The sequence below is a fragment of the Falco naumanni genome, chromosome 4, assembly GCF_017639655.2.
Source record: "Falco naumanni isolate bFalNau1 chromosome 4, bFalNau1.pat, whole genome shotgun sequence".
Classification (NCBI taxonomy): Eukaryota; Metazoa; Chordata; class Aves; order Falconiformes; family Falconidae; genus Falco; species Falco naumanni.
The window spans coordinates 37872122-37885276 of NC_054057.1; the positions used below are offsets into that span (position 1 = coordinate 37872122).

At 38.5% G+C, this 13155-nt stretch overlaps 1 protein-coding gene across 2 annotated transcripts in view; it reads right to left on the reverse strand.

Moving 5' to 3' along the window:
- Positions 1-13155, reverse strand: part of CDK14 (cyclin dependent kinase 14) — a 316643-nt gene that overhangs the window by 141888 nt on the left and 161600 nt on the right. For both annotated transcript variants that reach the window (XM_040592698.1, XM_040592699.1), the window contains one exon: positions 12335-12458. In XM_040592698.1, the coding sequence (XP_040448632.1) occupies positions 12335-12458 (124 nt within the window). The remainder of the gene's footprint in view (positions 1-12334; positions 12459-13155) is intronic.

The following is a 13155-nucleotide window of genomic DNA, read 5'->3' on the forward strand; positions in this document are numbered from 1 at the left end:
ATCACAGAGCACAGGGAGGAAATTCTAGAAAGGACAAACTGGCAGAAAATAATTCTTCACTGAAAATGAGAGGTCTCAAAATATTTTAATATTCCCTAAGAAAAAGAGAAAAACTGGGAAGCAGCTATGAACCAATGAGCCTGATACCAGACAAAGATTTGAGTTTAGAAGATAATAATAATAATAATTATTATTATTACTATTACTATTATTATTATTATTATGTGGACTTTTAAACCATATGAGCAATGAACTTGCTGAAGGTAAGAAATGTAACAGATCACTTTCCTACAGTTTTGAGGCATAAATGTTTCACTGCCATTAGGATTTTCCCCTAACACACCAAACGAATTCAGAAACGAAAAATAAAGTGAACCAGAGGAAAAGTGTTGTAGTGACAAATTGAGGGCTATGGATGTCCTGTTTCGTGAAGTCTAATAGTCCATCAAGCACTGACCACAGAAGTTAACAACTTACTGCAGACTACTGTGTATGAAGTTAACAATTTATTGTGATTCCTATCTGTACAACTAAAAGCAGAACTGCAAGAGCCATTTTTGGATGACTATCTGGGGTTCAAGTGAAAATGAACCAACCCTTATCAACTGGTACCTTGATAATGTGCAGTAAGTACCTGACATATTGCATGAGACAGGCTAAATATGACATACCGGTAAAGAAATACATACACTTGCTCTGTGCTGTTCAAGACTTATCTTTTTCAGAAAATTATCGTGTAGACAAACTGCCGCCTCCTTTGTCTGGGTGCTGAGAGGACTAAACACATACCATATTCAAGCCTGTTGTGTATGGGGCAGCAGTACCATTTAAATACTTCTAGTTTAATGTATTCAATCAGACAGCTGAAGAACTGTTAAATAAGCACAATTTGGTGCCACTGTAGTGATTCAGTCATCCAAACAGAAACACAAAAGCTAAGTTTCAATGAGAGTTTTATATTCAAACATCTAATCCCAGTTCTTTACACTCAGATGATTTTGTTTCTTAACTGACCATGCAACACTGGCAGTGACAAGGTGATGTCACAGCAAACACACACTGCTCTCTCCATCTGTTAATGGGGTCCACAACTCTGTGCAGTTAATCTGTAGAGCACTGGAACACTGGTGACAGTTGCATGACCACTGGGATGTTACTCTATGGAGTGATTTATTCCAGTAGGATACTATAATTTTGCTGATCCATTATCTCCCATCTAGAGGCAAAATACCTGGCAAACTAACTAAAAGAATACCTCAAGCCATTGTCAGCTACTAAAAGCCAAAACAAGTACCTGCAAATTTATTTACAAACAGATCAGATCCCAGGAACTGGTCTAGGATAGCTAATTTAACAAGAGTAGGGCTACATGGAGAAGCAAGTATTTGAACAATGCTAACATCAACAAACAAACAGTACTTTTGAAAAGCAGACCTAACAACTATTTTATTTATAAATCAAACAACACTGCCATTTGAAATTACCTTGAAGGTTTGGAATTTGTGAATTTGAAAAACTGTCACCACATGGCTATTGAAACTATCAATTCTTACTGTATAAGGTCTGACATATATTAAAGGCACAATACTGCAACTAGAAGCCACTGACACCTGGCCCCTGTACTGCACAGCCATTGCAATTAAGTCTGATGTGCCTGCTTTTCCAGCTAAGGTGTCACCCAGGCACACATTTCTACACTGCAGGACGCAGCTGCATTTGTTCCATTATCCAGCCTCATCTTTTGAAGCATAGCTGCCCTGCCCAGCACAAACCGTTCTCTAGTGATCACGGAGTTTAATGCTGGCTGGTTCCAGTACTCAAGCCAGACTATTTATAGATAAGACAAATACTCAGCTGATTTTTTTCATTGCTACAATATCTTATACCCTGCAGCTTACGTACTTCCTTAGCAGGTAAGACGCTGTCCTGGCTGTTCTGCTGAAGAACTGCAGTAGGTTTTGCATGAAGTGTCACCTTAGTACATACATTCGCATACTAGATAACATCCACAGCATCTAAACCCACATCTGACTGCACTGGCTTAAGTCAGAGAAAAATGATCTGAAAACATCAGTACAGTACAGGCATTGGTGCAAAAGGACCAAAACTAAAAAAAAAAAAAAAAAAAAAAAAAAAAAAAGATTAATTTCTCAATTATTTCAAGGCTTTTTGAAATACATCAAACAAAATAACTACAGGAGACAAAGATTTCACTAAATTTTAAAATTATTTTCACTTTGCTTTCAAGTGAGAAACCATTAAGAACATCTGTGTAAGTACTATTGTTTCTGTAAAGCAATATTATAAAGCAACATCTTACAACAGGAATCTCTGGATTCCTAGATTCACTTGTTCAATTGAATCACGCCTCAAAACTCATTTAATGTATATGTCATCTTAAATTAGCTGAATCACAAATCTTAGAAGAAAACTTTTATGTGAGAGACATTCCAATATGCTTAGGTCTAAATGATTATTTGACTTTACATCAGTAATCAGGCATCTGTATTCCTGCAGAACCACCTAATCAGTTCTTAATACAGTTTTGTCACAGGAAAAGAAGAAATGAAAACAGACAATTTCATTTTTTAAAAAGTTACATTAGAAGAGCATTAAAGCTGTGCCTTACAGTATGATTCTGGAAATATGTTGTTAAAAAGCAAATGCTCCTTGTGTGGCATCTTTCTCTAAAGTGATACTGAAACACTGAAATACCACTGCCAGGATGGTGACATTGAATTGGATCAAGAGGTCAAGCAAAGTTTTGTTATTTGTAACATACATAAGGGTAGCTATGTGGAGTTAGCATTTATTTGTACAGCTCTTTGGAAATGTAAATCACTGCAGAAGTGTTAAGTATTGCTAAAACAAGCACTGCCTGACCTCTTCTGGCTATCATGAACGCCAATTGCTGCAGGGAAAATTCTCATCTTAATGCAGGTAGACCTGCAAGCTGATTTTCATTTACATCAGTACAAACTGTGCAACTATAAATATATTAATAAAGCCAGTACTGTGTCCTTCAGAAGGTATAAAACCCCCCTGCGTAAATTATTAAAAATTACCTACATAAATAGTGATTGTATTGCAGTAAGGCAAGGTTTTTAACTGTCTGGGGCAAAACAAATGTTATAAATTACAGAGCCATTACTTCTTTAAAATGCAATCTCAATTATGGAAGTATTTCATATTGTGTTAAATGGTACATTTCTCTTAATGGACTACCAATCTCTGTTCACATTAATTCTTTTCTTTCATATCAATATTTTTGTTCTGACTGACGATGAATTCTCTCTTCCGTAATCTATACCTTTTCCAGTTATCCTTTAATTTCCACATAGCTGATTTCCTGTGTAAAATAAATCTGCATAACTATAACACAACAATTAAAATTATTTTTAAATCTGGCATAATTTTATCACTATGTAATACAGTATGTTCTCTTAAATGAGGAAACATTAAACAAAACAATAATCAGACCAAGAAAGCAAAGAAGGAGAGTACCATGGGACCAACCAGGATGGCTATACTCAAAAGCTTTACCATGACTGTAGTAGTTGTTTGCCCCTGTAACTGCTATATCAGAAACAAGCAAAGAAGCTTTAGGACAATGAAGTTTTAAAGCAAGTTCAATATTTTAAATAAAGGGGCTTGTAGCTGTGCTAGTCAAAAGGCTACAGACTAAGGCTATAACAGAAGATGTATAGAAAGAGAAAATATTCTCCTATAAAACCGATAGAACATCATCACATGACTGAATAAGGCTTTTTTCAATTAAAAAAAACACTTGTCATTGCTGCCCAGATTTTAAATACATCTACAGATCCATTTGGATGGATGGATCTCTCTTGTACAGACAGCTGATCACAGTTCTCCCATGGTTTTTGCACAATTACCTCGTAACAGCCCAGTTAACACTTAGGTGGGGAATACGAGACAATGAAAAAAACCATGATTCTGGTAATAATACAAGAACACAGTCAGCACTGAGCTGCAGTACAGATGACATCGAAATCCCATGTTCTTTTTAAGTACAAAACATTGACACATTTTTCATCACAGTTGTTTTAATGGTATCATAACCAACTTCCTTTATTGCCCTTAATGGATAATTAAGATGTTTTCCTCCTATTTAAAGGTTCAACATAACTAACTTGTAGCAATAGGAAACTGGCTTGAACCCTAAGTAATCTGAGAAGTGTTTATCAGAGGACCCATTTAGTGAGTTACACCAATCTCTGGCTCCTTAATGGCTTTTTAAAAAAAATTACAAAAATTTTCCTTTTCAGCCAATAATCTTACACAGTACTTCTCAGTGGGAGCAGCTTAAGTTACAGCATCTACTTTAGTAATAGCTGAAAAGACTGGTATATTTAAAGAATTTTAATTTCAACAGTTAAAAAGCAATCAGTGAAGACTGACATGGACAAAAATTCAGCATGTGGCTCTACTTTGTATTTACTATTAGTAGAGAGAAGTTAAAGCCTTAGTTGAAAACAGAAGCTCACAGTTTTTGCAAATTGCTATCTCTAGACAGTAAACCTGTGTCAAATCTATTCCTTCTTCATAGACTACGAAACCCAATTTCTGTCCATAAAGTGGTCGTCCTGCATTGATTCGCACAACTGCATTTTTTTGTTTAGACTTACCTGATACCTCAATAAAAGCATTAGATCTATGAAGTGAACTAGATGGGGGTCCACAATGAGAATGACAAACCAAAGAGATGTGAAGCAAGAAGCATCTACAACAGCACTAGACCACACATTCTTCTACATCTCCACCTCAAAAACAATGCACAGAGGAATTCTTCACCCCAAATGCCTCAATCAGACCTATCCGTTTGCATTCTGTCGCTTGAAATTTCCTGCCAACTATGCATCTCCTCTCCAGTCTTCACCACAGACCTGGGCAAGATGAGGGAAGGTCATGAGCACAGCAAGTGAAGCCCTTGCACCTGGGAGGGGAAGTAGAATGTTTTAACTGCTCCCAGACAGCAGCCAGTTATACCATTACAAACTAAGAAGGAAGATCTGGGGGTGGAGGGAAAGCCTGTCACTCTGGGAAAGCAATTAACTAACACAGCAGCCTGCCACGGGTCTCTGGGCTCGCAGTACCTACAGCCTTCGCAGCCTACAACTTTAAGCCTTCCTCCAAGAGAAAAGACTCGAAGGTTCCCAAGCTACCTTTCGGCTCCACTCCTAAGCTCCAGCCTCCCTTTCCATGGCTCTAGAAAGCAATAGGGATGTCAGGGGCTTTTTTCACTGACTCCGTAGTGTGTGACTGAGGTTACGCCAGGACACACACACACAGTCTGCTCTGCTGCTCCAGGCCTCTAACCCAGCTGTCACCGTGAACAGCATTATCAGCTTCTGCTCTCAATGGAAAACGCTGTATTTACAGTTAGTTACAGAAATAACTGTTTTATAAAGACCTGCAAGCTAACTCAGCTTTGAGTAGTTCGGGTTTCACTTTCCAGGTTCTCATTTCCTGTTTTTCAACTAACTCCCAACATTGTCACTGAAGTAATCTTCGTTTCTTAATATTTAATACAAATAGAGTCCTCAAAGAAACCCATTACTGACTTTCCTGGGGGGTAAAAGATCAAATTCTTTAGATCTCAAAGGCTGTTATCAGAGGGGAACAGGCTGCACACAGGGTAACAGCAACCTCCCACAGGAATACGGGAAAGAAAGGCCTTTTTCTTTCTCTGTTCAATTCAGACAGGGTGTTAGAGGGGTCTGTGGACCTACATTTAGGGTAAGCTGTCTCCCTTTATCAGCAGCAGCCTCCGATAACAGAAATCCAGACAGCTTCCATGATTTCTACAGCCCCAACAAGGCCTGCTGGTGAGGCAGCAGGAGCCCACTGTGGGCCAGCTGCCTCAGAACTGACCCAGGCTGCTCCTACAGCCCATCCCGAGGGGCAGGTGGCTGCAGTGCCACAGCCGCTGCTCCTCGAGCACACTTGAAGCCAGAAAGATCAGAGGCAGCCAGCCTACACAGCTAGAGATGCTCTCAAAGAAAGTCTGCAAACAGTTTCATCAAGCATCACCAGCAATATAAAGTACCATCTCTTCAGGCACTGTAGCAACTCTTTATACCAGCATCTCCAAGATCTGATACTCTGTGGAGCATTTACACAGAAAAAACATGGTGGTTACCAATGCAAGCAATCTTTTATGCTATCTAACCTTTCGCATGAATCTTACATGCATTTTTAAAAGAAACTTTTTTTTTTTCCAAGTTGTCAATAAAGCTTTAATCATCTTATCAGTAAACTATACAGCAATAGTCCTGTCCCTCGTGACATATCCCCAACATGCTCTCCACAGAAAAGTCTATATGGAAATTCATGGAAACATCCTCTTTAATACTACAGTTTCAAACTGCAACTCCACTGAGTATAATTCTCTTTCTTACAAAGCTCAAGCCTCTTATCTCCTGCTATCTTTATTAATCTTCCTATATATCTAGAAGGATGGATGTATGGTTCAATCACACTTACTTGATTCTTTCTTTTACTACATTACAGGGCTCTGTATTAACAAAACTCTGAAAGCTTTATGCGGGACTTCACATAATGCATCATAATGCAGATCTCCTGCAGCTCCCTACTCACCCGAGGAGGTCCCCAAAAGACAACAAAAAGCTAAGAGGAAAAGCTTCAGCGTCAGTGCCATTTGGGAGAGTAAAGCAAAGTCGTTTCCATGAAGATTCTCATGCTGTTTTTCTCTCCAAAGCCCACTCCCACAAATGAGAACAAGCAACCCTCTGACTACAGGAACAAGCACCAAAGCATTAAAACACTAAACGTTCCTGACACTCTTCCTCAGTCACTTTGCAACACTAGAAACCACTGTGGCCCAAATAGGAATTTGGCCAATTTCTCTCACAACCTCAGAAGCACTACCATTGCCTCACATGCTAGTCAAGTTTAAATGTTTTGTTCTCTATACCCGTGCCCTGAGGATGTTCTCAGTGCATCAAAAGGTGATGTCAATATGCCTACCCTCAAAAACTATGTAAATGTTTTATCTGAAAATTTCTAATAACACATATAACTACATGCTTTTCAACTCAGAGAGCACAAAAATATTCTAACTAAAGGATATGCAAGAGTAACCATACTATGATCAGATTAAAGTCCACATTGTCCCCAGAAGAGTCAGAATATTAGGCCATTAGTGTATTTTTTGGGACAGAGAATAAGAAACAAGGCACAAAAAGAGTAAATCCTTCTTGGAAAGCCCCCCATGGAAGGTGGGAACCACATCCTACCTGATTGTTATCAGCTATTTAGGGACTTTGTGCTAGAGTTTATGAAGTATGAGAATCTGGATGCAAACATAAATGATTAGCCAATCTTGATCTGTATCAGTATACACAATAGCTAAATGCTAATATCCAATCACTAACAAAGAAAGTAAATCAAAACAAGCATGGTACCATGGAACCACACAAGGAGAATTCAGCTAGTCCAACCTGCCAGATTGCTCAAGGCTTTGTCCAGTCAGTGAAGCGAAGGGAGATTTCACCTCTCTGGGCTGCTCCAGTGCTGAAGTGCTCTCATAGTGAACACTTCCATTCTTATACCCAGTTCTGTTTCAACTTATGACCATCATCCCTCATTCTCCCACTGTGCACCTCAGTAAAAAGCACCTTCTTGCTGTGCACCACCATCTTCTTGGTAACCCTCTCTTAGGTACTGGGAGATTGCACAGCCAGTAATTTTATTACCAAAGCCAATCCCATGGATCAAACATGATTCACCTTGATTAAAACTGGTAAACATTTTCTTCACATTCATTCACACAGGAATTACTTCCAAGCAGACTCACTCCATCATTTTTCCAGGGATAGTGGTTGACCAGTTTGCAGCACCTTCCTTCTTGCTCTTCTTGAAAATGGATACAACATTAACCTTTTCCCAGTTACTGGGGACCTCCTCCAGTCTACACAGTCTTTCAAAGATAATGGAGAGCAGCCTGATAATGACATCAGAGAGCTTTTCCAGTACCCTCAGGAGGCCTCCTGCCCGGACCCGTGAACTTGCATAGGTCAATATTTCTCAGAAGATCCTTGACTCAGTTATCTTTGACTCACCCCCTTTCCTCCCTGAACTGCATCTCTGAGAACAAAGGCCTATACAATCTTATTCATGAAGACCAAGACAAGGAAGTAATGGAGCACCTCAGCCTCATCAGTCTGCTGTGACTCAATTACCCACCCACATAGCACCATGCCTACATTTTGCACAACCACCTATTGCTTTTCTGCCTCCTGCTCTTCTAGCATCTTACTTCTGCCTCCTCAACACCCTGTTGTTGCCAAGCTCCTCCTCCATCTCAACACATTTTCCTCCCAGATGACTTAATCTCCTCACAGAGCTTCTGTTGCTGCTATCTAAACCCTTCCAACACCCCATACCCTTCTGCCTGTGGCCACTCAGAAGTGCCCTCATGCAGAGACAAAGATGCCTGCCAAGAGCTTGTCTGTTCCTCTGGTGTTTTCTTCTATATTTGCTTCCACAGTCTTTGGTACATATTTCTTAGAGGTTCAAAGCGACCTTATTTTGAAAATAAGGTATCACTGGTTATAATATGTTCGATATGAATACAAATCACATACTTGCTTAGATGACTATTTTGCTTAATTACTAATCACCTGACTGCAACTACCTCTTGAAAAAAGATATTCTTAGTGATCTTTTTCATGCTCCTATCTGCTGCTGTACAGCCATTTGACACCCTTTATAGTTAAGAAAAATGTATTTATTCTAGAAATATACCTTGCTTTTAAAACTTCTTAATGACTTTTCCAAAGGCCTAAAGATATTTTTTTTTAGTCAATACACATCCAAAGGCAAAACAAAGGCATCTGTATACAGTGCGGAGAAAAGTTAAAGAAACTACTAACTAAAGGCTAAGGAACAGCTATGCAGCTCAGTCTGTGTGGTAACGAGCATCAAGCACAAGGCATTATTCATTTAAGTTTGTAATTGCTTACGGCATGACTCATTAAAGGTTTATAATACTTTATTTCTACACAAGACAGACATGTGCGGGGGAAAACAAACAAAACCGTAGTCAAATTCACACCACAGGATCAAAAATAACTCTTGCACTTCATTTCATAAGGAGAATTCCTAATAAACTTTAATTTCCTCTAGAATTTTAATTAGATTGAAAAAAAGAATGCAGGAATGGAGTTCAAGGACTATTTTTCATAGCAACAATTATTCAGGATGTAGTCTCCCCTATTATATCTTCTCAAGAAAGCCATCTTTTATAGCTCATCCATTTTTAATTTGATAAAGCCTCTATGTTCTGTTCTCCCTTTTTATTTGACTGCTGAGTCTTCTCATAAATGTTCATTTCCTAGCAGCTATAGCACAATGAACAGAAAAGCAAACCACCGTTCATCTGAACAAAGACACTCCCACACAGCGGAGTATCTATGTCTGGGAGCCCTGCTGTAGAAAAACACATGCCCACAGTTATTCAAAGATTCCACTTCAGCCGCAGTGCAATGCACCAGCAGGCATGAATAGCCTTTCTTTTACCTTGTTTATTCAAGAACTATGATCGACTACAGGCTGCTTTTAAGTATTTGATATCCTACACTGAGGAGATTAAATAAGCCTGACGCCAAATGAAAAACTTCAGCCATGCTGTTGATTTTTTGTAAACTTATGAAACCAAAATCTGAAGATCTTGTCCTTAGAGACTAAACGGCCTTTGCTCTAGGATTTTATATTTATTGTGCTAGCAAAGTCAATCCTATCTCTGACAGAAACTGATTTCTTGATAGGTTCTCTCCTGCCTTGAGTGCATTTGAAAGCAAAACACCCATCTCTAATTTCCATACTGCTCCTCATGTAATTAATCAAATGCACAATCGAAACCAACTTCCTTTTCAAGCACATTATTGCAAACTATATGGGAGAAATTAGTGGGAGAAAAACATAAAGAAAGAGCATCATACTTTACATCTTGTTTAAGAAGAGTCTTTTGTACTGGGAAGGTGGAAGATGGGCTACAATAATACACTGTTTAAATAAGTAAATATGCACAGGGGTGCATACAGAGAGCACACGGGTGTGCTCTCATTTCTCATGTCTCCAGTGAAAGAGGTCACGACCCTTCAGACTTTAACCTCATCCCTTCTAATTTTTCATCTTGGTTCTCAGAAGAGAAATTTAACCCATCTGGTTTTCAATTTTACAAGGTCATGAGCCATGAAAGAAAATCTAGCTTTAAAAAGAAATGGAGATATACAATCTTCTCTCAGTGTATAAAAGTAGATCACGCAGATGTTTCTGTTAGGTCAGGACAAACTTACAAGACAGAAGAAAATTCCTCTCCACAATATAACACATTCATATGTCTACTACTGGGTATTTCTTCTTGGTTGTACTTACACTTCTCTAGTCTTCCTCTCAAAATAATACATAATGGTCAATCTTAAATGCCCACCAACACAAAGGTAGGAAATCCTACCTTTTTTGTCATCACTGGGATATTTACCCTAGTGGTCCAATGAGGCAATAATTTCATCAGAAGTGATAGTTACATTTCCTACTAAAGCAGGGCAAAAACAAACGTCCCATCCTTTCCTGTGCCCTATGGCAACATCAGGCAATACAGCCAGAAAGAGTTCAACCTACATCCAAGGTGGACATTTCATTGATGGGCTTACACCTCCGGCAAGGCATTTAACAGTGCTAGTGAAAGGTGGTTTGTTTTCTTTTTCTTAAAAACACAGCTGAAAAGTTGATTGCCTCCCTCCCCCAGCCACAAAAGCCATAGAGCTTCAGCATTACACACACGCACACCCCCCGCAAAACCCCCACACCACATGAAACATTTTACATACAAAAGAGTTTGTAAGATCACCTACAGTTTTCATTATCCACCAAAGCCAGAGCACTATCACAACAACCTCTTGAAGAACTCAGAATACGGGCACACCTGGAAGTCGGATAAGTTCATACTGTTTTATACATATGAATGATACAACAAAACTGGTCATCTCAAACAGCACAGCACCTTCAACAGAGGACTAACTTGTATTTCATTGCAAAAACAGTTAACGATTCACTTGTTTTCATATACTTAAGAGATGAAATCTCATAGTGAAAAGCAACATGCAGGAATGCTTTTTCTAAGCGTATCTTTAGAAAACTTCAGGTATCTTCCAAGTTTTGAAAAACAGCAGCAGAAAAAAAGTATGTAAAACCATATAGTAATTGTTTCTAATACTATTTCTCTAATTGGCTTACAATCCAAAGGCCAATCAAGTTCTTGTGGATGGCGTCTACCTGAAGTCCCGTTTCCTTCTGCAGCATAGCAAATACACACTGAGATGTTAATTGCAGTAACACTAATTAAAAGACAAAAACCCATGACTATATTAGCAGTCAAACTGCCAATTAGCACACAAGGTTCCCTCATTACTGCTGCTGCATGAAATGTGAAGCCCGATATGGACAGTAGTCATAAAAATAAAAAACATTTTAAAAAAACATAGGTCACATTTTCAGCTTGCTTCAGAAGTTCTCCTGGAATCAGTAGCTGAGAAGCTGACCTACAGGAAAAGAAAGAAATTCCTACAACATTTTGTAAAAAAAACTAAAAAAAAAAAAATTCTGTCATTTTCCACAGCTGTATTCAGAATGGTTTTCAGAGGAAAGAGTACGTGCCCAAGTGTAGCCACTAGAAAGTGGCTTAACAAAAATTAAAATAAAAATTAAAAAAAGGCAAAAGGGCTAACATGTCAGTGGATAATTTCCCCTGACTTTATACTCCACATAAGGCTCCCCCATAAAGGACTAATGGATACTGAAAGCAGTCCAGGTGATCCTAGTGTCCTTTATTCCTTAGAAGGAATATTTATTCTTGTGTCGTTCAGACTCTTTCAATGACCATTTAATGAAGGTTAATGCAGATCTCCACAACCCTAGAGCTGCTTCCATAAAGTGATTGTGCTCTTCATATAGACTGTATTTCCTCAGGTGGCTCTCTATTTTTTTTCTTTTCTGTTTAAAGGTTTTGAATTTTAATTCAGAGGTCTCACGGTAAATAAAATTGAAATACTTTCAGCATTATTTTCCTTGTGAGAACTGGAGTATATATTTGTTTTTCACTTGCTCCCTTTTAATCAAGCATTTTGTTGACCATAATCAATTTCTTCACTCAGGAGAAAAATGTGCAATTATCTACAATGAAGAAGGTGTGTCTAAGGAATAGGGTGGGGGGAAGAGAAATCAATGGAACCATCTGTCTGACATTCCTACAACATTATAAGAGACTTGTAATTAACTGCTTGCCTACCAAAGTCTGCCAGCTTTAACTCCCCCGTGTCACTGATCAGAAGATTCTGTGGTTTCAGGTCCCTGTGCAAAATGTAACGCTGGTGGATGTAAGACAGTCCTCGCAGCAACTGAAATAAAAATAACTGAAAAAGAGGGGGACAAAAAATGACCTCTGTTAATATTTTGCATATAACCACAGATGATTTCTTCACAATATGCAGGGTGCTTGCATATTGTGGTAACATTGTGTCAGAATTCCTCCCAAACTGGTGTAATTCCCACCCAAATTTAACACAACAAAATTTCCATCTAAAAAATACGTACTTTGCAAGGACTAACCCCAGCCTCCAAGCCCTACTGTATCATAGATTCAATTTGCCTGCTTTAAAAAGAAAAAGAGCAATACAACCATGTGCAGAAAAGCTCAGTTTCTACCAAATTATAATTATATTCCATTTACCCATATGGCCTTAGAGATTAGGTGGTAGCCTGAAGACAGATGTGTATCTTCACTAATTATAGGAAACAACAGTACAGGGTGTAGAGGGATAGGGAGATAAGGCTGGGGGATGGGACACTGGAGCTAAAACAAAGAAATTAATAGCATAATAATAATGCCTGCGTACCCAAGGAAATCTGCAAGTATGACAGGTTTTCTCCTTCAAAGTTTTTTTTAATGGGAACCGCTTATGTATTTTTCATTAGGAAACAATAATTCTCACTGAACTTAACAATGACTTTTAAAGCCTGCTCATAATAGTCCTTAAGGTAAATTTAGATAGGAACCTAACTCATCCCCCCATGTTTCTTTTAATCCTTCACTGGACTCTACAAATTCTT